The sequence below is a fragment of the Aplidium turbinatum genome, chromosome 14, assembly GCF_918807975.1.
Source record: "Aplidium turbinatum chromosome 14, kaAplTurb1.1, whole genome shotgun sequence".
NCBI lineage: Eukaryota > Metazoa > Chordata > Ascidiacea > Aplousobranchia > Polyclinidae > Aplidium > Aplidium turbinatum.
Genome location: NC_137485.1, coordinates 9,636,118 through 9,663,176, shown reverse-complemented (window position 1 = coordinate 9,663,176; position 27,059 = coordinate 9,636,118). Strand labels below are relative to the sequence as shown.

Sequence of the window (27,059 nt, the reverse complement as noted above, 5' to 3'; positions counted from 1 at the left end):
GCAATAATTGGCAGCAAAAAGTACCAAGGCCGAACCGGACGTCACCGTACCAATTTATTACAACTGCTGAGATCTGACATCAGAAAAGCTGGCCTGGGATCCCTGCTCAGCACACCACATCTCCATCGATTGCAAAACATCGCAAAGGACAAAACAGAATGGAGATCCTATCAACCTTGTTGAAAGACTGATCGAAGCCAGCGGATGCCAAACGATTTGGCTACACTGGCGGCGGAGACAGTTACAATAATAATAATAATAGTCTTCTTTGTGTTTTCTTTTTTGATCGTTGTTCCAGACAATGGTTCACCTAATCAAACGTCATATAAAAAACCGTTCAAGTCTACTGAATATTACGTCATGGAAGTTGCTAGAAAATGTGCCAAAATTGCACCATCGTTCATAAGACTTGTGTCAAACCTGTTTCAGTTTGAAACCTGTTTAAACAGGAAATATTACATCAGCTTTAAACACCTGTTTGAATGACTTCATAATTGTCTTTCATTATTGCGTCACACTAACTGCTGACGTGCCTTTGAGTTATCACAAATTTTTCTGATTCATTCTTGAAGTTGTTTGTTGGAAGTCGGTCGCACATTTAACTGGTTTATTTGGTGCTTGCTAGCTGGACAAATTCTCCGTCTTTTATCCAATTAGTCTGGTTTGTAGTGACAAGTTCAAGTGGTGTACGGCGTTGCACCCCCTCGTTTTCGATAGCCTCGGGCTAATTTTACAGAAATACACTGTTTGAAAAGAAGTTCAAGTGTGTGTTTCTTCGGTCATTATATACAGACGAACGGATTCGGGAACTTTATGTTAAAATTTTCCCACGAAGAGATTATGATTTACCGCTGTGACCATAAAAAATAAAAGACGTGGCTTGTTAGTTGGTAGGCCAAGAAGCACTTAGAAGCACATAAAAAATAAAAGACGAGTTCTTGTTAGTTGGTAGGCCAAGAAGCACTTAGAAGCACATAAAAAATAAAAGACGTGGCTTGTTAGCTGGTAGGCCAAGAAGCACTTGAAGCACATAAAAAATAAAAGACGAGTTCTTGTCAGTTGGTAGGCTGCAGAAGCACATAAAAAATAAAAGACGTGTTTGTTGTCAGCTAGTGCAGAAGAACTACTTAGAAGTACAAGAAATAATAAAAGAAGATTTGTTGGTTGGTAGTCTACACTCTTACAGAAGCAAAGAAAAGTAAAGACATTTCTTCTCAGTTTGGTACTGAAGAAAAATAACTTTGACATTCATTGGCAAGAAAGAAGATTAAAAGACAATCCATCTGTGCTTGTAGATTCAAGTGGAAGAATCCAAGCAAGTTTTGTGGACTTTAGGACTTCATACCCGTACAGCTACGGTATCGTGCATTTAAATTCTTTTTTGTATTTTTTACGGTCTTTACAGTTAAGTTTTTTTATAACTTAAATTTGTGTGTTTGTGTAATTTAACTTTTTAATTGTTAAATTTAGCCCCAAAATTTAATATGTCTACACTCGGTGGCGACAGGGACTCGACCGCCGTCGATTCGACTGAGTTTAAGCCTGATGATGTTCTTTGCGGTCGGGCAGGCCATTCTGGGGAGGGACCCAGTAACGATGAGGCTAAGTCAGTTCGAGAGGCCCAGCATCTTAGAAGGGATATTTTGACTCAAATTGGGGAACTTTCTGTAGCCCTAGGTTCTTTGAGTGATAAGCAGGAACTGTTAATTTTTAGATCTAAGTTCTCTACTCTAGAAGAGGATTTACGGCATTTCCATGCTCTTTTGACTAAAATTTTTAACTCTGCAATCTTGGCAGAACTTCGTGATAGGGTAGATCCCGAATTTAACTCGTTAAAAAATAACTTCGAACAAAAAGAAAGTGAGTTCTCAGATATGTTGGATGCTGACATACATCCTGAGGATAGCGCCTCAAATGTAAGCACTAGGATATCTAGGACTTCGTCTCGAATAATTGCACAAATTAACCTACAGCTAAGACGAGAGGAGCTCCAGATCCAAGCCGAGGCCGAAGCGAGAGCTGCTGAGGCCGCCGCGAAAGCTGAAGCGAGAGCTGCTGAGGCCGCCGCGAAAGCTGAAGCTAGAGCTGCTGAGTTCGCACTCAAAGACGCTCAGTTGAGGGCCGAACAACGTAAAGAGGTAGTTTTAGCTGAATATCGTTCTGAGTTGGGCTCCCGGCGTAGCTCTAGGAAGGGCTCTTCTAGGCATTCCAGAAGTGAACATCAATCGCAGTTTAATTTACCTAACCTTTTCCAGACGCCTGTTCAATCCGTAAGTGGACCTGTACAATCCACATGTTTTCCAGCTGTTTCAGGAGGTCTCGGGGCCGCGACTAAGGGTCTTCCGAAGGCTGTAGAGCCAAGGTCTGCAAATTACAACCGAACTCCTCCCCCAGAGCGTACAGGTCACGGGGCCGCCATTAGCAGTAATGCTTTGCCCCCTTCACAGTTTTCTGCGCCGCTAGTTTTTGATCGCCCAGCTACACGTAATTTGGGTGGTTGTGAGAGGCGTATCGTGTCTCCTGATTTTAACGTGTGTGAGGATCGTGATCGGGCTGTGCATGTGACTGAGCCCACTCAGCCCCTTAAGGGATATAGCTTGTCTTCTCCCGCTAAATCGAGTTCTCAACAGCAGGATTGCTTTTTTGAATACCAAAATAGTAGGACGTTCTTCGATAAGGCGGCCTTGATTGGTTACGATGGTAATAATATGCCATTTGTCTTCTTTAAAAATCGTGTTACGGCCTTGATGGCAGCTTCTCCCTTTAAAGGAACTCGTTTGACTTTGTTGCAAGCAGCTTGTGTTAGAACAGCTGCGCAAACGATTGCTAATTTGGTTTCCGACACTCCTGGCTTGTCAGAAGAAGACAGGATAGAAATGTCGTTAGCTCGCTTGTCCCAGCGTTTTGGAGTTCGTGGAGGTCTTTTCGCCGAACCGGAAATTAGAAAGTATCGTTATGGTAGCAAATTGAATTCAATCTCTTCCAGTGATTTGAAAGAGTTTAAAGATGAATTGTCGCAGTGTCTGCTTTACGCGCAAGCTTATGGTCAGCGTGATAAATTAGAAGGACGTTTTGTTTTGGATTTGGCTAAGCGACTCCCGTTTGACGCTAAGCAGCGTTATCTTGACTTTTTAGGTGATCAGTATGGTAGCACTGAGGAACCTACTTTTCAGAGTTTGTTTGAATTTGTAGTTCGAGAAGAAACGCGTAAGTCGACTGATTTTAGCATTATGCTAATGGGCGATTCTGGTGAGTCGCAGCATTTTAAAAAGTTTGGCAAAGGAAAATTGCCTTCATGTCCGGTTAGGCAGACGTCCGTAAAACCCCATGATGATGTGATGTCAGGGAGTTCGCAGTACTCGACTGTTGTTGGCGCACCGCGCGGTGGTGAGGCTAGACGTAAAGACCTGCCGGCATGTATTTGTTGTTCGTCACGTGGTCAAGTTGAATATCATTTTTTGTCTAATTGTAAAGAATTTTTGCGCTTGACACCTAAAGATCGGAGAGATGTCATTGTGAAAGCTGGCAAATGCTTGAATTGTTTGCGCCAGCATATGGTTAGGGATTGCGTTCATGCAAATAACTGTCGTAAGTGTGGGCCTAACAACGATAGGAAACACTATTTTCTTCTGCATGATTTTTATGTAACGTCACGTGATTCTCTGGATTCGGTCGGCAAAGATGATACTGGTGCCAGAGTTCCTGTGCGTAATGTTAAGATTGGAAATGTTAAAGCAGCTTTTAACCGCGTTACTGCTGCTCGTGTTTTGAATCCAATGACTGGCAAATCGAAGTTGGTGTATTGTCAGCATGATCCTGGTTCGCAGTTGACGTTTGTTTCGAGTGATTTGGTGTGCGAACTTGGTCTTAAACCGTACGATAAAGCGTCGTTTAAAATGGATACCCTGGCTGGTCAGAAACCTACTTGTGCTAACCTTGTTAAACTCAACATCCAGTCGTTAGAGACAGATGAACTGTTTTGTGATATAACTTCGGTGGTTAACCCAGCTTGGGCTGACGATATTAAAACTTTACCACATAAGCAGGATTTAAGTGGTTTTCGTCATTTTCATGACGTGAATATGTTTCATTTGAATGATTGTAGTACTGTAGATGTACTGATTGGCAACGATAACGCTTATTTGATGTGGGCCAAAAAAGAGCGTGTTGGTGAAAATCGTAGTGAACCGCATGCTTTACTCACTCCTCTCGGCTGGTTGGCTTGTGGTGGTAAGTCACCCTTAGATGAAAGCGTTGCTAACGTGTGCAGAGTGCAGACGTCTTCAGAGTCGGATGTCATCTCTGGCTTTCAGCGTAAAATTGAGTCTCGTGATATGGAAATAGCAGACCTGAATAAAGTCATTCAGGATTTGACCTTGCAAAATGAAACCTGTGAATTGTCTCGCAATGATATTTTGGCTAGAGAACTTGTTGAACCGAATATTGAGTTGAAAGATGGTCGATTTGAGATACCTGTTCCGTTGAAGGAAGATATTGATCTACCTAACAATTTTGTGTTGGCGTCAGATAGAGTTGCTGCTTTAAGGAAGAAGGCTTTAAAACAACCTGAACTTCGTGATTTCCTTACTGACACCATGAAAGATCCTAAATCTAATGGCTATATTGAGCGTGCTGGTGAAGCAGGAAATGTCAAGGGATTTGAATGGTATTTAGCATACTTTGTGACGTCACAATTAAAAAAGCGTATTGTTTACGATGGCAAGTCTGAATTTCGAGGAACTTGTGTTAATGATGTAATGTTTTCTGGTCCTGACTTGTTAAACCCTCTGGCAGATCTCTTGGCTAGATTTCGGCTGAGTAGACTTGGTTTCGTGGCTGATATGACCAAGTACTTTTTTCACATTTTGGACTCTTCAATTCGTAAGCCCAATTTTATTGAACTGCTTACGTACACAGGCAGTGCCGTTCGGATCGTGAACGAACGCCCTTTGGTACCTTTGAGTGACGACCCTAGGGATTTCACTGTCATCACCCCTGCCTCACTTTTGACCCCATACTTAGACCCATACTGTGCTGTTGGGCAACCACATGATCGTGACCAATTAAGAAGGGATTATCGGTTCAATTTGTCACTTTCTCAGCAGTTTTGGAGTAAATGGATCGATTTTTACTTGCCAGGTCTTCAGGGCCGGAAAAAATGGCTAAAAATGGCCGAGAATTTGGAGCCTGGTCAACTTGTAGTGGTAGGTTCTCTCCAGGACATTGGTAAACGTGGGAAGTATCAACTTGGGAGGTGCATGAGGTAGTTCCACAAATTAGGAAAGGGAAGCCTGTGGTTCGTAGAGCTAAAGTTGCCGTCTGCAACTATGATGAGAGTACGGGGAAAGTGAAAGTAGACTATGTGTTGAGGGATATTTCGTGCCTCGCCCCCGTAAAGAACATCGGCAGCAATGGCCGAGTGGTTAGCGCGTTGGGCTCGCAGTCGAGAGCCTGCGTGTTCGACTCCAGCCACACGCACTTGCTGTTGTTTCTCTGGGCAAGAAACTTTACGATAATTGCCTCTACCCAGTGATCGATTTCGAGTAATGGGTAGTACTAAATTTAAGTCATAAATAGAGTAGACAACCGGAAACAGACATTGCCGTCGGCTGCAGCGTGGGTCAGGTGTACGTCGGAAGGCGTACACCGATGCATAGCGCTCAAGTCCGCTTTCCCGCAATGCAGGATAAAGATAAACAAACAAACAAACAAACAAACAAACAAACCTAAGTGTTAGGGTTTGAGCCTGGTTTTGTCTGCGGTGGCCGACCCTTGTCTGAGCCCGGAACAGTCGGTTATTATCGCAACCATTGTATATAGCGTCATTTTAGTGTGTACCTATGGTACCAATTTCATGTATCGTCGTGTTTATTCTTATTGCTGTTCATTCTTTGCATGCCCTTTGTATTTGCCTATTAACTTAAACGTGAGTGATTCAAACAATTTGTATATCATGTGTTTTTATTCATTGGCTCACAATTGTCGTCAATTCTTTTTTAGTTTTGCCATGTCAGACTGTCATAACTAGGGGCCGCTATGTTCCAGACAATGGTTCACCTAATCAAACGTCATATAAAAAACCGTTCAAGTCTACTGAATATTACGTCATGGAAGTTGCTAGAAAATGTGCCAAAATTGCACCATCGTTCATAAGACTTGTGTCAAACCTGTTTGGGCCTGTTTCAGTTTGAAACCTGTTTAAACAGGAAATATTACATCAGCTTTAAACACCTGTTTGAATGACTTCATAATTGTCTTTCATTATTGCGTCACACTAACTGCTGACGTGCCTTTGAGTAATCACAAATTTTTCTGATTCATTCTTGAAGTTGTTTGTTGGAAGTCGGTCGCACATTTAACTGGTTTATTTGGTGCTTGCTAGCTGGACAAATTCTCCGTCTTTTATCCAATTAGTCTGGTTTGTAGTGACAAGTTCAAGTGGTGTACGGCGTTGCACCCCCTCGTTTTCGATAGCCTCGGGCTAATTTTACAGAAATACACTGTTTGAAAAGAAGTTCAAGTGTGTGTTTCTTCGGTCATTATATACAGACGAACGGATTCGGGAACTTTATGTTAAAATTTTCCCACGAAGAGATTATGGTTTACCGCTGTGACCAATCGTAACCGATTTGGTTAAATTGTTGATTAGTTTCATAACTCAAATTATTCTTTCCAGGGTGGCAACTGACTAGTAGACCGTATGGTCGTTTCGTTGTCTCCCTATCAATAACAAAACCTAAACATTGTATGTATTATTGTTTTATGTCACTTTTGTGTTTTGTTTTTTGATAAATAAACGATTGATTGATTGATAGTAAAATCTCGGGATAAAATCACTCGCAAATCATATGCTCTTGAGAGAAACCTTTTATTTTGTCTGTTGCGACAATAGTACGGTACAATTATACACAATACGAATAAAATAGTACCATAGCTATCTAAATACCACAACAGACAGGAATCAGCGAAAGACTATATCAGTCATCGAGTCAGCTGCTTCCCAGTTCTTAATGTGACAAATGTCAAGCATCGACAAATTACGTTGAAACAAGATAGGCTTATGTTCAGTAATATTAATGAAAGAAAAGAAATCATGTGCTGCTGCGATCCTCAAGTGAAGTCCTGAGGTTTTATTCAAATATAAACTTTATACCGGGTGATTAAAAATAGGAAAAACTTTTGAAATCAATAAACTCTTGTAGCAAGGGCGTTTAAACTTCAGTGCAACCAAGAAAAGTTCAAGCCAATAAATAGTACAAGGCTACGAGTAAAAACATTTTCAGTAACAGTATTACAATACAAAAATAATCACAGTTTAAAAAAAGATATAGGCCTATTGTTCTGTCATAAAAGAAATGGCTGAGTGACTCTCAGTGTGACCTGTTAGGCTGCATGAAACTAGCGCAATGTGACCGTATAATTTGACAAACAAATTGAATAGAATGTAAATGAGAAATAATTGAGTGTAACCGAATAACACAATAGGTCAATAATGTTTTCTTCAGATGAAATTTAACAAATCAAATCAAGGCGACGTATTATTACAAAGTTTGAGCCCAAAATAATAATTTATGACACTTTTCCACTGACATAAAGCAACACAATTTAAATTCAATTAAAAAAAATCAAACACTTCGCATTGAAATGAAAGCAAGAAAAAAAAACAATTTTTGTCGATTTAGGCTAAGTGCGATTGATCCAAACTTGTCTGGCAGCCCTGCTTAAAAACTGACTAGGCTTGATTGCTGACCAACGTTCGATTTTTATGTCAAAAACTAAGTAATTTATCATTAAAAACTCTTGCGCTGGTTTAATTAAATTGATTTATACCGATACAACACACACTAATGCAGAAAAGTTAAAAAAAAAACAACTGAATTTAAAACAAAAATTTTAGGACAAACTTTGAACCGATTTGACAATGGGCAGCAAACAAGATGTTACACAATAGAATTTAAACCAATCAATCAATCAATGTTTTATTTTATTTATCAGTAACAGGAACATAGGTACATGTTTGAAATATGCAATATACACAGTACAAAAGTTACACAAGTTCCCATACCGACAGGGAGACAACGAGACGACCATACGGTCTACTAGTCAATTGCCACCCTACGGAAATTACGATTTTGCCATTTAAAATAAGCTTACAAGAGAAAAATAATAATTGAAACGTTCCCGCGCTTCAACAACAGCATACGCACAAAAAAAACATATTGATGATAACGTAGGCCAAAACACAAAATTCCATGAAGCAAGCAGAGAATAATAAAGTTTCCGAAGCAACTGACAAGTTGGTTTCCATAACATATCACTTACGATGCACTGTAGCTTTGTAAAATTAACGTTTTGATCTCTTTTTTGAAACAATGAAATGATAAGTTTTTTAGCCTGCTTGGAACCTCTGACCAGAGCATTGGTCCCAATACCTGCATGGACTTCTTGCCAAATTCTGTGTTTGATCTGTTTATAAAATAATTGTTGCCTGTTTGATATCTTGTGTTATGCTGATGAATAGATGAAGCATTTGTAAATAAATCACAATACGTAGACGGATACTCATTCATATGAACTTTGTACATATGTTTTTTTATAATTTTATAAAACAATTAATCCGCATGGCTTACTAATCGTTGTTTGATAAATTTTCTACCGTACAGTACTTCAATTGCTTCACTGGATAATAATTTACTTTCCTCATCTCTATTCTTCCAAAGCTGAGGCTGGCGAATCAATTGCTTGTTTCAAGTTGTTTGCTACATGCGGCAACCGCAGACTTGGGTTCTTGATATGGGTTTCTTTGAATTGTTCTGTCTTTGCGAATTCTTTATCAATGTCGAAAATTTTTGGACTGAAATGACCACAATTAAATTTCTTTCTTAATTTGTCAAAAATTTGTTATTCTCCAGGCCTAAGTTTTTCTTTAATCTAATTTATATATTTAGACCTGGAGAGCAAAATCTTTGCTGCTTACTTTGTAAATAGCGCGGGAAACTTGCAGTAAAGATCGTTGAGAAAAAAAGAAGTTTTCTCCAAAAACAAAAGTTAAAGTTACGGTATGTGTCTACAAGTGCCCTTTGACTCTCCTGTCAACGCTGCTGGGTTCAGTGGGTTGTTGAATTTACATGCGCAACGAACAACTACTGCATACTGAGAATTTATCTACAAAACAAACTGCATTGCTTTTTGAGCATATTTTTGTCATGAAAATCCTCTCCCACACGACAGCTGGTTACTAGTAATCTTGCATCATTGTTACGCCTTTATTACGTCATATTATTTTGTCTCAAGCTGCTAGCAAGGATACATCCAATTTGGGTGGAATGAGTAAAAGGCAAGATCAGCGTTGTTAGACATCTAGATATTGCTGTAGTCAAAATTCTACTCAAAGAAATAACACAAATTTACATTTAGAATATTGCTTAATGACAGGTTTCAAATGGCGTTTAGTATAGTTTTAGAGATTGTTGAAGAACTGTCCAAGAAATACCTAGCTTTTTGTGACTCAGGAACTTCTATTTTAGTCATAGGCTACTTCTTCATTGTTGTAGGTTTAGTAGACTAGTTACTGACAAATCAGAAGAGATTTTTGAGATATGCCAAAATTTAAAGTAGGCTAAACGGTTAATTAAAATATACTTTTGTCATTGTTTTATCTGCTTAGTGAAGCTAGTCATTACCTACAATGGCTATATCGGTTCTAGCAAGTGAAGAAAGTTAGAAATAAAATTCAGGGCAGCAATTTAGCATTATTAGCCTAATACTGATGGTAGGTGCGATGTTCAACAACCGTCTTCGGCGACGTGCTCTAGCCTATTATTATCAGCAAAGTTGGTTGTATTGAACCAGTGGGGTAGCTAGAAAGAAAAATTTTTGGAGTCAAATATTTTAATGTTTGAAATGAGAGTTTGTTTAAAAATATAGCTGCTGAATGCAGCCAAACATTTATGAAACGTCATTCAACATATTATACAATGTCATTAAAACGCTGTAATAATATCAAAAACATATTTGGGGGCGGGAGGGGGAAAGATAACATTTTGGAAGGGAAATTGCTCCCCTAAGCACCCCGTGGCTAAGTCCTTGTATTGAACTATTGAGTTGATTATGTTGTTCATTGTTGGATGAACAAAAGAAACAAATGTTGCAATAACGTTCATTAGTAAACAAAACCAATAAACGGAAATTCAGCCTATTTCGGCTACACCAGTATTTCATCTGGTCATCATCACTGCGCTTGCATTTGCGTGGTAGGCTACTTTTTTTCTTTTGAAATTTGAAAGGTCCTACAAATTTTCATTATTGAGACGACGAATGCAAAGAAGACTGGAAGAAATATTGGTGTAGATCAGTGTTGGGCGCGATAACTCATTTTTCAGTTAAGCGATAACGATAATCGATAAACTAAAAATGCCTAAAGCGATAACGATAAACGATAAATCAAAAAAAAGTTAAGCGATAACGATAAACGATAAATTATCGCCGATAATGTCCGATAACGATAAAAAAAAATTTCTTGATTAGCGCTGCCTCATCCCATGCAACACGAACTGTTTTCATCAACATGACGAAAATTGAACATAATAAGCTTATACTGTAAAGGGACAAAACTTTTTGTAAGTTATGTAGGCTATGAATAGAATCGCAACAGCGGCAGTGGGTATCGAATCTTCAACCTCTTGATCCAGAATCAAACCACTGAGGTAACCGCCGTGCTTATAATTATACCTTCAGATACCAGTTGGATGCTTTTATCAATTGAGTTACACTGCCGCTTACGTGCAGTAGGCAAAATAATTAAATCAAATGAAAATACCATAAAAAATTCCAAACTTTGTATTTGCTTTCTGCAGGGCTGTTTACAGCAAAGTCAGCAATAATTGAAAAAATTTCAAAAAACGCAAAATCAAACGAAATTTTTATCGAAACAACAATATCGGATTTTTCAATGTGAAAATTAGCCATTTAATGCCATAAACTCTCTGATAAACTCCCTGAGCTTCCGATCCTCGGATTCCACTGAGTGAGTTTGCAGCGCTTCCCCAGTTCTCTGGCTGAATTTTAAATGATTTTTCATTCAAATTCACTAGGCTATTATTTGTTACGTTTTTGTCTCTGTGGCCTCTCCTTATAAACCGATTTCTTATTATGTTGAATATAGTTATTTGTTAACTCTGATTTGCAAAATTACCATTCAGCATTCATAATATTGTTGCCCCACGAAAACTTATGGCGTTTATTATGTGACCGGCTTTTTTATGACTTGTTCATTAGGTTAACATTTTGGTGCTCTTTCACTTTGGGCAGGTTCCCCCCTCCCTACTTTTTTCGCTCTGGTGAGAGCACTGAACTACCGGTATAGGCCTACTGTATTGTTCTTGCATCTTTTCTCGACGGTCATACATAGCTTACCTACTTCATACTTACTGCATGGCTAATTTTCTTTAACTTTAAACAGAAACAACTTTTAACTTGCTACGTCCCTAATCTAAGCCTAGGCTATGCAATAAAATCCCACTCTCCAGAGTCTTGATCTTGAAAAGTGCGGTAAAATGCACGATGCTGCAATCAGAGTTCTCTTTCTGCTGCAATGCTTACTTGAAAGCGGCCTCGCATTTATAGGCGTAGCCAGGGGGGCAAAAGGGGCCATGGCCCCCCAAATTTTCCAAGTTTGGATTCCGAAGTTGAGCCCTTTGTTGAAAATGTAATAAAATTTGTAGAAATTTATTACGTTTTCCATGACATCTGGCTATTAACACCTCCAAGGACTTGTTTTAGACACACAGAAAGACACCAATAAATTTTGCAAATCGTAAATCGCGCAAAATTTACGCGATTTACTTTTCTTTGAACTAATTTGTGGAAGCAATTTCAGAATGGCTTACTCCGTTGGGTTTTTGCGTAGTTATTGAGTTGTTGTGTAGCTGAATTTTTGGTGTTCTCTAATTTTAGCCGCACTTTTTCCCGTTTGTGTGTAAGAGCTACCTTTAATAAGTTAATAGCTGTTTATCTGCTAATAAATTTCATACAAATATTACCCTAAAAGTGCTTCCAGAAAGCGCTATAATCCATTATTGGAGTGTAATTTTTAAAAAATTTCCGGGGGGTTATTCCCCCGTACCCCCCTAGGATACGCGTGCCTTAGGCACGCTCTAACCCCCCACCAGTTTCATTGCTTGCCTTGCTCAACCCACCAGAATACGCCACTGCACATCAAGTGGCGATGGCTTAAATCAAACACTTTGCTGTTCTCTTCAATTCATCAAATGTTTGCCCCCCCCGCCCAAATTTTTTTTCTGGCTACGCGACTGCTCGTATTGCGACACTTTCACAAACCACTTGCCAATTTCTTTCGCTTTGCTTCAAAGGAAGCTGTGTACCTGTGCGCTTACATTTTAATTGTAAAATTCACTCGCGATTGCCGATTGCAGCAAAGCAACAAGAGAATTGTTGCATGCATTTCATTGCAATTTGCAACTCTAAACATTATTGTGTTGTCAAGGCCGTCGCTGCAGGGGGGCGTGCCCCCTCTCCTGACAACTACCTGTGCGCACACACTTCAGGCACTGAAGAAGAATGGTTTCAATTTTAGTTTCATTAACTAGGTGGCTAGTAAAAATATTAGCCTACTTTTCATGGTCCTTCCACTTGTGTGTTAATCCGAAATAAAATTTATCGGCGATTTTCGGCGATAATCAAATATTGCTTTTGGCGATAACGATAAACGAAAACTGAAAAAGTAATTGAGCGATAACGATAAACGATAAAAATTTATTGCCGATGATTATCGCCGGTAAATTATCGCCGATAATGCCCATCACTGGGTGTCAGGCGCGGATCTAGGAGTTTTTTTCGGGGGGGGCCAGAAAATTTGAAAATCAATTAAAAAGAAAGAAAAAGATAAAACAAATATGAACAATGATACTACGACAGTAGCGTAGCCAGCAATTTTGAAAGGGGGGTTTTGATGGCCGGCGGGCGAAGCCCGACGGCGTCTTCGCCAAAGACGACACCCAGCGGCGGGGAGTCTGGGGGGCATCCCCCCAGAAAATTTTGAAAAATTACTTTGAATTTGGTGCATTCTGAGAGTATTTTCAACAAAAGTGTGGGTACAAATATTCCTGTGAAATGGTGCTGTCTGGTGGCTTAGCAAAAGGATAAGATCATGTTTTCTTCGGCATTTTTTGGTAATAGGCTAAAGGTAAGTCTCTATGTTTTCTTGTTGCTAATTCCTGGCTGAGATATTTGAATGTTTAGTATTGGCAAAACTCGCTCTTTTAATGCAGTTTCGTTTAAAATTAGGCAAACTTTGTTTTAGAGACATAGAGACTGAAAGCATCATTCTCAATATCGTGATGTCACACGCATGCCAAAGGGGGGGGGAGTGTAACCCCCAACCCCCTTGGCTACGCCACTATACTACCACATATACGATATGCCATAAAATAGACATTAAAAGAAACAGCCATTTTCATCAATTATTGTGAATGTTTAAAAAATACATTTTGCTTTAAGAATAAAAATTGTTAAGCATGCATAGTAAACTTGAAATCTGGTTTAAAACCCGGTATGTAGTGTCCATGACCAATTGGATGTTTGTATGTTTGCAGGCATATACGGCAATTGATTGAAATTATAATGAAGGCTAAAAACTATAAAACAGCCATTCAAAGTTTCAGATTGTTTCAACTGACGTCATTTGGTTCAGCGTTGGTTTCAGCTGAGTCAGCTCCAACAAATGTTGCTATTAAAATGCATTTGGAGTTGTATAAAAGAAAATAACGGAGTCTGATCGATGGATGATTTCAACCATAATAATAACAAAAAATTATCCCCTCCCCTCCCCCCCCCCAGATAAGTTAAGTCGGCCGTGGGACTAATATCAGCTGTTTAGACGCATATCAAACGGTTTGATGCGGATACATAGAATTTCAACAATAATTCCTCACAACATTTCGGGGGGGGCCCGGGCCCCCTGGGCCCCCCCCATAAATCCGCGCCTGCTGGGTGTAGTATACTGTAGTACTGTTTTTTTAAAGAGCTATTCCATCCAATAGATGCCTCCAAATGGAGAGCAGTCCTGAAACGCGTTGCTCAAGCGCACATCGCAAAAGCCGAGCCAGCGTCGCTTGATCCTGAGTTGGACTCATGACCACAGAGCTATTGAGCTGGACTACTACGTTCCGATAATTTCGTAGCCTACCTTTTGTTTTAAGGTCACAACAAAACGAAATTGCATTTATTTCCACACAGTACGAAACTCTAGTGACAACAATAAAATTAACTCAAAATGAAGCCAAGGCAAGGAATTTTCCGTTAAAGCGAATAATTTTTCACGTTACTTTGCTCTTATCATAAGTGTATCAATATTTTGGAGTCTAAAATTTAGACTAACAAGTAGACTAACAGACTATCAGTAGGCCATAACGGGATAACAGCCATTCCATTGCAGGTGTCTTGACAAAAATTTTAAGTGTTTTTGCCGTCGTTTGTAACGCTTTTTATATATTTGTCAATTGTAGTTATTGAGTAAATTACCTGCTACTATTGGTTTTATGAATTGAAAGCGTTTCTAAATAAGCTTCTATTTGAATGCCAATCAATGACGAAAAATGATTAAAAATAATGCTTTCGCCAGTAAAAGAAAAGATATTCCGAAGTCTGTCAAAGTAATAAGAAAGAAATTCGGCCCATTAAAGCGTTTGTCATTGGAATTTTCTCACCTTACCACATGTCATGGATTTCGGCAAATAGCAGCGCCTAACCGTAGACTAATTTACAGGTATGATTTATAATTTATAAGAATACAATGCTATATTATGTTAATGCCAGGACCGTTGAAATGATAATATGAGCCTGGTTAAACACGTAGAACTCCAACGAATATTTGCTGTTTGGTCTCAGCAGGACCTATAATTCGAGGACAAAAGCAGGCTAGGCCTTGTATTAGGCTATATCCTTTTTTTTAATAAATGTGTAAAAAGCTAACGTTACTGGGTAGGTAAAAAGTAAGCCTACTCGTGTGGTCAGTGCTATTTTTCTATTATTTATCATTATTATAACTTTTGATGGAACCCTCGAAGCTTAAACCTTATAACAATAACTGATTGTAAGAAGTGGCATTTCTTTCTCGAGCGCAAAAAAACGCGTTTCTTTCAGTAAATAGTGAAGCTGCATATCACCAGTTTCTTCCCAGCCACTGCACTTAGTAGACATCTGGCCAGGTTAGCAATCTGTTTGGTGAAGATCTACAGATAATTGAAGGGTTGTCTCAAAAGTTAAAAGCATTCTCGGATATAGCATTCTCATAGTCGCTTCTACTTCAGGTTGTTGTGGGGATTAATTGTGTTCGGGCTCTTTTGCGGCTTAGCCACGGAGTTGTTTTATAAACTTCATGAATTTACTTTTACTGAAACGGTGACGGACCTACATGAAGAGTATGTAGATCACTTAGAATTTCCAGCTGTTACACTTTGCAATTCAAACAGGTGAGTGGTCAGCCTTTGTAAGATTTTGTTTTCACTTCGGTGATGATGGTAAAATCCCTTGAACTAATTTTAATGTTTGCTGTTTAAGCCAGTGCTCTTCAACTGAGGTTTCGTGGAACCCTATTTAATTTCTTTGAAATCTCTCAACGTCGTGTTACAGGCTACTGAGATTTTGGTTAAAGTTCTGTGAACTAACACTCAACTTCGCATAGGTTCGAAAGTACACAGGAGGAATTAAAATTTTCGAAACTTAACGCTCTGGTTCAAGCTTCTTTCTATGCACACTTGTGAGTTTTATCAAAGTCCTGTTGAATATGATTTTGTGATAACAGTCTATACTCGACTAGACTAAGGTAGTCTAGACTTTAGACTAGGGGTCGTCAACCTTTTCCTAACTGCCGGCCAAAACTAAACTTTAGATTTATGACTTTAAGGGGTTGACGTGATTCTTTCAGAATATCCGCTTCTTTTTTATCACCCTTGATAGGAATTAGCAGAACAAATTTTTCAATAACATCAAAATGTTCACTTGACACAGAAATGTTGCTAGCTGAGCTGCATCTGTCGTGTCAGTGCTCTCATATATCGCCATTGAGAAGAACTGTAGATCTTCAAGAATCTGTTTGGCTAGATTTTACGCTCTCAGATATCTTTTCTATTCGTCGAATTACGGTTTTTGGTGAAGTTCTTGCAATCTTGGTTCTTTGGTGTTATTTGAATTTTAGTAGAAATATGGTTTCGATAGCATCCATCATACATCTAACAGCAACTTCGCTATCATTAAACGGTCTCTTGTCTTTTGCTATTAATTGTAGGCTGCTATACAGTACCTTGTAGCTAGCAAAAATATTATTTTCCGATTCATTGGTTTTCCTTTGGAACATAGAATACTGTTTTGAGCTCTTTTTGGGTAGGCTAGATTAAGTTTGTCTTTTTTTGTTTGACGCATTACCTTGGAAAAATTGGTATGTTTTGTGTCGTAATGGCGCTTTATGTTGAATTTCTTGTTTACACAAACAGAAACGCTGTAATTCAAAGACGTGGGCCTACCAAACTGATTAATCAAAAGTGCTTGTCCTCTCATTCGATTGTAAAAATAACATACCACGAGGTAGACCATATAATACTATAATTTGTAAAGGAGCTGCAGTCCGATTAATTTTCTTTGGTCGGCCTGATTCGTCCTGTAGGTTGCCGACCCCTGCTCTAGACCTATAGGTTAGAAACTGGATTAATGTAGGCCTATAATTTAGCTTGTTATCCACACTGTTATTCAACTATTAAACTTGTATTTATCCTATCAATCAGGGTCAAATTTATCAAGAAAAAGTTGTATGTAATTTTGGGGGAGAAGTAATTTTGCTTTTTATGAACAATTTTAGCATTATTATCACAGCGGCAAAATAGTAAATAGTAATTGCTAGTAATTAAACTGCATAGCTAGTAATTAAACATAAGTTTTCACTGTGGAAATTGTTAAAATAGAATGGTTTCTATACCAGTGATTGCATCATTTTGATGCAATGCCAATTTATTCAGAGATTATTGCGTATCGTGATTGGGATTTTGTAAAATGACAAACTTTATTTGGTTTTTGTTGCAATTGTAACACTTTTGCCTTCACGGAATAAGCATCAAAAGTACTAGCTATTGATTATTTTTGGTTAAGAGATAGCCACAACGATGTCTGGTGGGCTGACGCCGTAGCCGACTTTCACAAACAACATTTACAAGCTGGCAAAAAGCAACTTTTTCTTCGCGAAGAACTCTCCCTTCACGGGTGGAAATTGAATGACTCCACGCTGCGGCACTGCACATTCGAGAAACAGCGCTGCACTATAGCGGTGATCTTTTTACTTCTATTTATTTACCTTACCGAAGACATTGGCTGTGTTTAATGTTAGATACAATAATTGTACAATACGAACGAAGAAACTACAAGATCAATCAGCGCTGGTTTGTCTCTCGGAGTTTGGGCTTGAGCAACGCATTTCAAGGACTGCTCTCCATTCAGCAGCTTTTATGAGGGATGGAATAATTCACAAACAACAATACTTCAACAAGCGGAAGCTTCACTCTGTCAAACTCGGTGACCTAGCCCGGGTCTTCTTCAAAGCTTCTACAAGCAGTGGCGGCTGATGCTGTTTGTGAGCAGTGGGGCTGCAATAAATAGTCCGGGGGGGGGGGGGCAAAACCCGTCGCAGAGTTCGCCGAAAGCGAACAATTTCGCGGGGGTTCTCACCCTTAAAAATTTGAAAAATCACATTAAGTTTGGTGCGTTCTGAGCATGTTTTTACCCCAAATAATTAGTCTTGACTAGCCTATATAGTCGTTGCATACAAGGCTCAAGTGATTTTGAGATGCCCTAGGCTAGACTAGCACTTCCTATAACCTGTGGAATATCCTAACTCTACAGCTAACACTTCTACATTCATTGCTCACTCATCGCTACTCTGCGAAATATAAACTAACTTTAAAAAATCTGTAAAGTTATTCGGTTAGGAGGGGCTGTTTTACATGCAGCCCCAACAGATTCAAAAATTGCTGTTCTGTATGCTGTAAAATACCAAAAGAGGTGGAGCTTCAAGGATAATTTTTAGCTTATCAGAGCGCTTAAATCCAGAATCTTGGGCTGCAGAGAAGTTTTCCCGAAATCCGTGTTGCCAAACGAAACTTTTAATATTTTAATTTTCGATCCGCAATCCTTGTGAAAAAAGTAACCGGGTCGGACAACTGTCTACAAGTATGCGAAATTGCTAGGATTAATTTCTCAAAGAAGCTTTCTCAGCCCGAAGATAACGATTCCCACACTCAATCAATCAGTTGTACAAGGAAAAACTTTGCTACATTTTATAAGCATAGGTCAGAGGTCACCAAATTTGTTACAAGGGCTGAGATGACTGTATGAAGGCTCACAACTAGATAGCTATTTTGTTCCATGCAATAGTGAATTTTATGCTGGTAGTTCAGCAGACAGAAACATTAGGCTAATTAACAGTAGGCTACGCAATAGGCTACTGCTTAGGTTACTGCATGTGAATCTTTCTTACGCAAAACAAGTTATCAGAGATTGTTGGCCGGCGGGCACTTTCGCACTATGAAATCTGACCCTTTTGGGGAAAGGTTTGGACACCCCTGTGCAAAGCTTTCTAAATTTGAGAGCTAAAGTTTTTATTTCGTCCTCTTTCTTGTTTCTAATCTTATTGAAGAGTCCTTTACACACCAGTTCTTTTTGTTATTAAAGAAAATGTCTTATCCTCAACTATACTCAGCAATGAGAGCTGGTCTATTTGCAACCACGACTGTTAAGGGGGTAATTTGGGCCCGGTACAAATGAGATCCTCGGGCCCCAAATCAAGACAATTTTAGGAAAAATGTTTTATAGTGTATTCAAAGAATACACGATAGTTTCACCAACTTTGCGGCCCCTTGGAAAGGTTATGGGCTCCTTAAATCATTCCAGGCTGGGAGTACAAAAATACCCCCTGTCAACGCTGCTGCTTGCAACACAGGTTAGAAAGTGCTTCCAGCACTTTTGCCGGCTACTTTTGTTGCAGTGTGATTGACTTGCGCTATTTTAGTTTGTGCGTTTATTTTACCAGAAATTATTTCTAAGTTTGCCTGCAGAACTTCACCCAGATAGCCACCGTCATGGGAATGTGTTACACGTTTGCTCCGGACAGAGATTTCCATCAAAAAGTGGCTGGTAGTGGGCACGGGTTGGAACTTTACATCGATATCAACCAGGCAACATTTTATGCTTACTTCTTAGCCACTATAGTGTGATAGTTATATCTACAGCAGCCACTGTCTTAATTAAAGATTTAGTGGGATACCTTCAGTAAACAATTATTTTGTTTAGCATTTACTAGCCTACTTAAGCACTCTGATTCTAGACAACAAGTACATCATTTTGGCAAAAGTCATTTATTGGAGTTTGCAACATACCCGGTGGTTGTCTTCATCACAACTAAGGGTAATAATCGTAGGCTAATGGTAGCCTAATAACGTTTGTTTATCTAAACCTACAGTCGCTATAGTTTAATGCAGTGGTTCTTAACCTTTTTTTTATCAAGCCCCCCTTCAATAATGGTCATGAGCCTCGCGCCCCCTAGACTTTAAATAAGTATCATACCAAAAAAATTGCATTTTTGTCTGTTTATTGTACACATCAGTAAGATACTTGACACTGCTTCTTAGCAACTAGATTTTTGATGCGAGGTTTAACTCCAAAGAATGAACAACGTAAGTCTCCTTCAACTCTCAACCTGTTTCTGTACTTGGTCTTGATAGCAACGAGAGCAGAAAATGCAGCTTCACAGAGATACGTGGATCCAAACATTGATAGAATTCGAAAAGCCCGAGTTGCGATAAGAGGGTAAACAGGAAGGTAATTGGCCCAGAACGTCTCAAGTTCCAGTTCTTTGCAGTCTTCTTTAGCTGTGAAGTTGAACTTCATCTCAAGAAACTTCTCTTGTCCTTCTTCGAAAATATCAATTACTTCGCATTGAAACGGGTTTCTGATGAACTTCCAGGCTTCACGCTTCTCATCCAGATCTGGAAAGTATTTGATGAACTCCGCTTTCAATTCATTAAGGTGGATTTCTATTTGTTTCTTCAACTCAGACTCAAAGTTACCATCTTTGAGAGCAGAATCCAAGTTACTGAAGCTCGCTGGATTTCCTTGTTCAATTCGACTCTTCCAGAGGTCAAGTTTAGCTATAAAAGTTCAAATGATGTCATGATGCTTAATGATGTTGATGTTTTTCCCTTGAAGCTAAAGGTTGAGAGTATTCAATGCTTCGCAGATAAATACAATAAAATACAAAATATGACAAACAGCATAGGTCCTAGGACATTAAAGTAATTAAACAAAATTGAAATTGTTGTAGAACTTGCGCCCCCCCTGAGAAAGGCTTCACGCCCCCCTGGGGGGGCGCGCCCCCCCGGTTAAGAACCACTGGTTTAATGCGTGGTCTACGGTTTGATGCATGATAGTTACATCATAGTTGCATAAACATGTCAAATTTTTAATTCTGGAAATACTTTGCGTTGAAATGTAGAATTGCCGTTTAAGAAAGTTTTAGAATAGAAGTACATAACCTTTCGTACAACGAAAACCCCTATTCCTAAAGATTTTGCCTTGGGGGTTTTTCCCTTTTTGCCACACTTAAAACGGAGGTGCATGATGACAGAGCATTTGCCATTTTTATTGAGAACGCCGTAAAAAACACTGTTTTGGAGCATTGAGTTACTTGTCATAGGCTACTGTGCAGCCACACTGCAACAGGTTAGATACACTTTCAATGAGTCGGCTTAAATATTATTTTGCAGTTTGAATACACAGTAGACAAAAACGGCAATATTACCAGCGGAGTAAAAGTCATGATTCATGAACGTGGAGATCCTCCTATGGTGGAACGGTACGCTCCGTTGGTAGCAAGTGGTCATACGGCGCATATTTCTCTAAAGAAAACAGAGGTAAATAAAGTTTATTTTCATTCATTCGAAAAGCTCTTGAAATAGTTTAATTTTGCTTGCGTAGTCAATGATAGTAGGCTTGACCAGTGGTGGATCCAGAGGGGGAATGGGGCGATTTCATCTCTAAAACACAGAAAAGTAACTGTATTTACGGTGCATTTGCCTGGTAGAATTTATGTAAACATATAATTCAGTTTGTTTTATTGAAATCGCCGCTACGGCTACTTGCTGAATCCGCCGCCGTGGTTGACGTGTAAGCTCACCCGAATCAATTAACTTGATTCACTTTGTGGAAATGCTTTTTAAAGTGAAGCATTACGCAGTGTGTCTCGAGCTAGAATAAGAAATCTTGAAGAAGTGCTGCCAATTGATTTTAAGGAAATCTTTGTAATCTAACCGTCTGCTGTCTTTTCAGTCCAGCTGCTTGGCACTCAGCAATTAAATGGATTCGGTTAATATTGTACTCGGTTACCCCTCCATGAAGAAGCACTGGCATTGTCTACTTTCAAAAGCATGGACACAGCTCTATATAACTTAAAAACACACATTATTATGAAAAAAATATTTGAATCAATTTTAAGATATTAACGTCTACCCTTTAAAGTACGTGTTAATTTGAAGAGAAGGAGACATTTATTTATGGTCTCTGTTAAAGAAGGACCTTTAGTGCAAAAAAAGCACTAAAGGTCCTTCTTTAACAGAGACCATAAATTATTATTACTGTAAAACATTATTATTACTGTAAAAACACATTATTATTACTGTAAAAGTAACATACACCCTCATTCAAGTTGATAATTTTACAGAGACACTTGATGTACAAACCCTGGGGGCAGTGTGAGACAGAACACAAAGAACTTATCCACCACGAGCACTACACTGTTGCTTCATGTATGGACGAGTGCCAGTACGTTGAAATACCTTTTCAGTTTTCTCTGGATAGTTAATTACTTAAAACTTATGCTTGTTTTTTTATAGCCTTGCCTGCACCAGGCATCGACGGCCTAAGATGAATATTTATGCTAAGTATTCTTTATATTTTATGAATAATTTGTTTTTGCCTTGTTTTTGATTTGTTTCAGATGAAGTTGTCTTTGTTTGCCAGGTGCCAGCTTTTCAGTAGTTTTACTAGTTAAAGAGAGCTGATCCTGTCTTTGTTTATTTTGTGGCCGAGAAACTGATGTTGTTTGGTCTTGACATTTTTCAGTACAGATCCGGTTTGATTTGTGTCATTGAAACGTATGCTTGGTGTCATTCATTAATACTCGTAAAGTTGTCTTCCTGTTTTTTCATGTCTGTTTCAGCCTTAATTTCTGGTCGAAATTCAAAATGTATCCAATCTCAGTCAAATAATGTTTTTTTTTTTTAATTTCATTACAACGAATACTAACTTAGTAGGCCTACATACGTACAAAGATAAATCAGAAAACTACAAATATGGAGAAATTTTGTTTTAGTTTAAAAAACCAAAAAAAAAACCTGGTTGTTTCATTTATCCTATTACATGTACTTGTACATTGTACCTAAACGCTACCTGATCTATTTTGAACATCTTGCTTTTTGTCGACTTTTTTTGCTCAACAGTTTTATTCACTCGCAGTGTCCAGTTCGTGATTGACAAATGCGCGTGCAAACCATTCTGGGACATTCACTTTAAAGCACCGGAGTGTGACGCTTGGAATATTCTTAACTGTGCTGGAAAAGCCGAAAGTAAGCGTGACAACGTCATCACGTTAATCAACGTCATCACGTTAATCAACGTCATCGCGTACAGTTAGAATTTGTCAGCTACCATATAATTTGAAATTTATTGCGGTCTATGTTGTTTGGACAGTCGAGTTTCCACTCAAGGAGACGGAGGAATCGTGCGGATGCATCATTCCGTGCAACTTCGACACATATGAGCCTGCTGATACTGCTGACTTTCCTGGGATTGAAGTTGCCGAGTTTCTGTCTTCTCATGCTTATCGTAACGAAAGTATGCAATTTTAATTGTTATAACGTTAAGACTTTGTTTCACATGTTTCAAATACCTGTATCTTTAACAAAACGCTTACAAATTTTGGAAAATATTATCTTTATTATGGGATTTTTCCAAAACAATTGTCTTTCAATATTTTTAAACTATTATAAATATTGCTAGATTTGTATTTTCATATCGCTTGTTTTACCTCTTTATAATTTTTCAACTACAATATTATTTGGTTTAGGAAAAATGTTCATCAAAAGTTGTTAACTTTTATTAATGTTGTTGTTCATTTATTTTCTCATAATCACAATGGATTGTATTTACCTCACTTTCATGTTGCATGTAAAAAAATTCTAATTAAGCCCACATAAAAATGCGAGTTATTTTACAGGCGTAACAAATTTGAGCCAAGTCGACTTTGCCTTCGAGCAGCTGCAGCGTTTCGGGAAAGATCATGTCATGTTGGATATCTTCTACGACGAGCTTAGCTACACCACCATTACTCAGCGGAAAGCTCTCACTGCAATCAGTCTAATGAGTATGCAGTTGTTTTCATAGAGCATTTGTAGACATTTAGCAACGTTTTTATGACGTTTAAATTTTTTGTTTAACTCAAGCAATAATTCTGTTGTCTTTTTACCGAACTTTTTAAAGGCAGGATTGGACTCCCTAGTCATTTGAGATCTCACTGTTAGCGTTTATGCGAAGACCATTATCTTCGAAGACGAAAGATAGCTATCATCAGTCTTTTTACAGTGCCTAATTTTTTAGTAAATCTCAAATATCGTCTCTAAAGGAATGAATTTGGGCAAAGTCGTGCAACATGTTACGCGTTTGCAGCTAGTGCATAGGTTCACGTCCCACAAGTTGTTCAATGTTCATATATTGTTGGTTTTACAAAACATCCCACAAAATAAGTCCATTCATTTAATATCTGTAATTTTATATTTTTAGTCTATCGCTGTCGGCTGCGTAGCCGACTGATGAAAGCCCTGGTCGACGCTTAAAGGAGCGCGGTTCGACCCCGCTTAAGACAATAATAATAATGTTATAGTTTATTTATTGTCGCTCTACAACCGCTAAGGTTTTGTAGCGACAGGGCTCATTTTCATTTGTTTTATCATACATAGAATGCCATCACATTATTACCCGACATATCCCCACTACTAAATGCAAGAACACAATCGGTACCGTTTTTAAAGTCTTTAGGGTGACTCGACATGGAATTGGTAGGAATTGGGTTACCACCAACAGAGCCGAAGACAACTACTCGGCCACTGAGCTGGTCGCCTCTCAAGAGCTTGGAGCTCTATCTTTGGCATTGGCATGCCAGAAGGCAAACACAAAGATTGGCTTTCTTTCCTTCCTGTCCGCTTTATCTAAATTTTCAACTACCTTGTTTAAGAGCTTTGGTAGAGAGTTCGTCTTGTTGAACCATAGGCACATTTTTGTTGCTGGGCTTTGTGTACAAGGCTTAAGCCTGGATAAGGTAAAAAGTTAAAATGTTGGACTACTAAGTTAGTTATTATTATTATGCTGTATCCCGGCTTGCGTCCGGTGGTTGAAGGTTTAGATTAAGTGGACGCCTTCAGGCACGCCTGTGTCCTGCCAAAAGACACAGTTAGTTTACTAAAGTAGTTATTGACAAATTTTGTGTTGGCTTTCGACAGGTGACATTGGTGGTTTACTTGGTTTGTGGCTTGGGATAAGCTTTGTCACCATTGCCGAGTTTCTGCAATTTGGAATTGATTGTTTTGAGGTCTCCATGGGATGGAAAAAGGGATACAGGAAGAATGATGTTAAGGCGAAAACGACGGTGACCTTTGGGCCTGCTCCTGCCGACATCCACTTTGGAGTTGAAAAAAATGAAGAGAAAGAAGAGTCAGAAGAAAAAGAGAGCGGTAGTGAAGAGGAAGAAGATAAAAGTGATGAAACAAACAACATGGAACCGGCGAAAATTGATTTTTCAGAATTTTAAATGATGAAAACAGGATTACATTACATTTCAAGCAAGTACGGTCTTTGCTGCTTCAGATTCCTTGTATCTTGCTGCAAATCAAGGACAAGGAATTCATAGATCTTGTATCCAGATATTTCATTGTTGGAAATCCTATTTGTGGGTTTGTTCGACCGCCATTGGTTAACTTTATTAAGTGAAGACCGAGTTTAAAAGTTAGATATTATATCTAGCGTAGGCTACTGTATGTTCAAATTCCAAAAATCAGTTATTCAGAAAACAGACTCGACAGTTTTTGAGCAATTTATTCGCATTGCTAGCTTGTTATTTATATAGAATCTACGTTACAGAAAAAAAGAGAAATTTGCGAATAACAAAGGTTTAAAGTTTTCTTAAAGCTAAATTTTAAAATTTTTATGACTTGCTTGTGTCTGGTTCATTAGGTGTCTTTTGGCATCCACGCTGGAATATTAATTTATTTTAAAAATTTTGTTTTTATGAGAAACCATGGTTATCAGACCCTGAAAAATCTAAAACGTCAGCTTTGCCGATCCAGGCTCAACGTTATCAAAGAAAGCTAGAATTTTGTGTTAAATTTTACAGCAGTTTGATTAGATGCCAGACAGCAAAATCTGTCATTTTTACATTGACTCAACGTCTGCAAACCTTGAATCAATCTAAAAATGACAGATTTTGTTATCTGAGAGATTTCCAGCTCCACTATTGTCGCTGGGCTATATCCAGTGGGGAAAAAAAATTTTTTTTATTGCTGTAGCCTACATCAATTAGACGTCGCTGAAAACGACAATTTTTTTCTGCCACCTGGAATCGAAACTGCAGTGCAAAAGAAGATAGCCGTCAGCAAACACGACAGGTTTGGCATTGTAGCGACCACCTTCAATACTTCAATGGCGTCATCATGCGAGATTTGATGCAGCCCAAGTTTCAATTGTTAGTTAAAATTTCAACACCAGTTCATAATAAACAGCTAAAATAAAAACTGAAGGCTTTGATAAAAACTGAAGGCGATTCCTTTTTGATGAAACTTTGCTTCAATAACCCTAACATAACTGATTGACTCATAAAACTTTTCTGTTTTTTGTGCACCACCCAGCAAACTGTCCACTTGAAGAGGTTGACTGTCTCTTATTATTAGTCTCGTCCTGTTGCTCAACACAACAAACAGTGTACCAGTCTCATTTTTGTAATCAAATATCGATTTCGCTTTTAAAGCATCTTCAGTTTGATATTGTCAAGAGCTTGCAAGAACAATATCAAACTGAAGATGCTTTAAAAGCGAAATCGATGTTTGATTACAAAAATGAGGCTGGCACACTGTTTGTTGTGTTGAGCAACCGGACGAGACTAACATAACTGTGTTTTTCTTGACATCTACCTTTAAATACGCTAAACTTGTTACCATTCCACATTGCTTTTTTGCACTACTAGACATTGGCACAGGCTACAGTGAAACCCTAGGCCTATATACAGATCACAAGGAAAAGCAATTACGCAACAAATGTCGGTAATCATTGCAATTAGTTTTGCTGACCAATTTCAACGAGAGGTTTCCGTTTAATTTGTTGTGTTTCGTATTTTATGTGTGAACAATTATATACCGGTAGCAAAACTGTTTCAATTTTGATTACGTTAGTGCTCACGTCGGATAATAAACATTCATAGACCTCAGCTTCACAGAGGAAAGACCAGTCTTCTTGACAATTGGGACTGTAGGAGCTTTTTTTTGTGTATAAGACAGATTGCTCAAATATCAGGCAGCAGACGCTGGAAGTCCGCTAAAACAGAAAGAATTTTTCCACAATATGGTTTGTATCTGAGGCAGTATTCTGGAGATGATTTTAGTATCACTGCCAAAAGCTTAGTCTACATGAAACGTGTAGAACACAGCGCGAAATTAAGATCCCAAATCGTCACTGAGCAAAATTTATATTGTTACTCCATGGCCACCTAAAGATATGGCCTGATTTGTCACATTTTGCAGAAATTTCCAGGTTTTTCTAACTTTGGGCGAACGTTTAAATAATTTTTTTTTTAAATTAGGTTTTTACGCTTTCTTTTCCCCAGATGACACAATAGGTTTTAACATCCTCACATGTTGAAAAATAAAGACAATCTGATTTCGAAAATTTTAGTCAGACTG

The 27,059-nt window shown here is 38.5% G+C and overlaps 1 protein-coding gene across 1 annotated transcript; it reads left to right on the top strand.

Annotated features, from left to right (window-relative positions):
* Nucleotides 1-14,463: 14,463 nt before the first annotated feature.
* Nucleotides 14,464-26,602, top strand: LOC145783200 (acid-sensing ion channel 1-like). The gene is made up of 11 exons (XM_082595001.1): nt 14,464-14,785; nt 15,330-15,491; nt 15,704-15,778; nt 17,161-17,335; nt 19,119-19,238; nt 20,826-20,972; nt 21,779-21,879; nt 22,573-22,682; nt 22,807-22,950; nt 23,333-23,479; nt 24,612-26,602. Exons 1-11 carry the CDS (start codon nt 14,616-14,618, stop codon nt 24,917-24,919), a joined length of 1,659 nt encoding a protein of 552 aa, XP_082451127.1. The 5' UTR covers nt 14,464-14,615; the 3' UTR covers nt 24,920-26,602.
* Nucleotides 26,603-27,059: the final 457 nt, after the last annotated feature.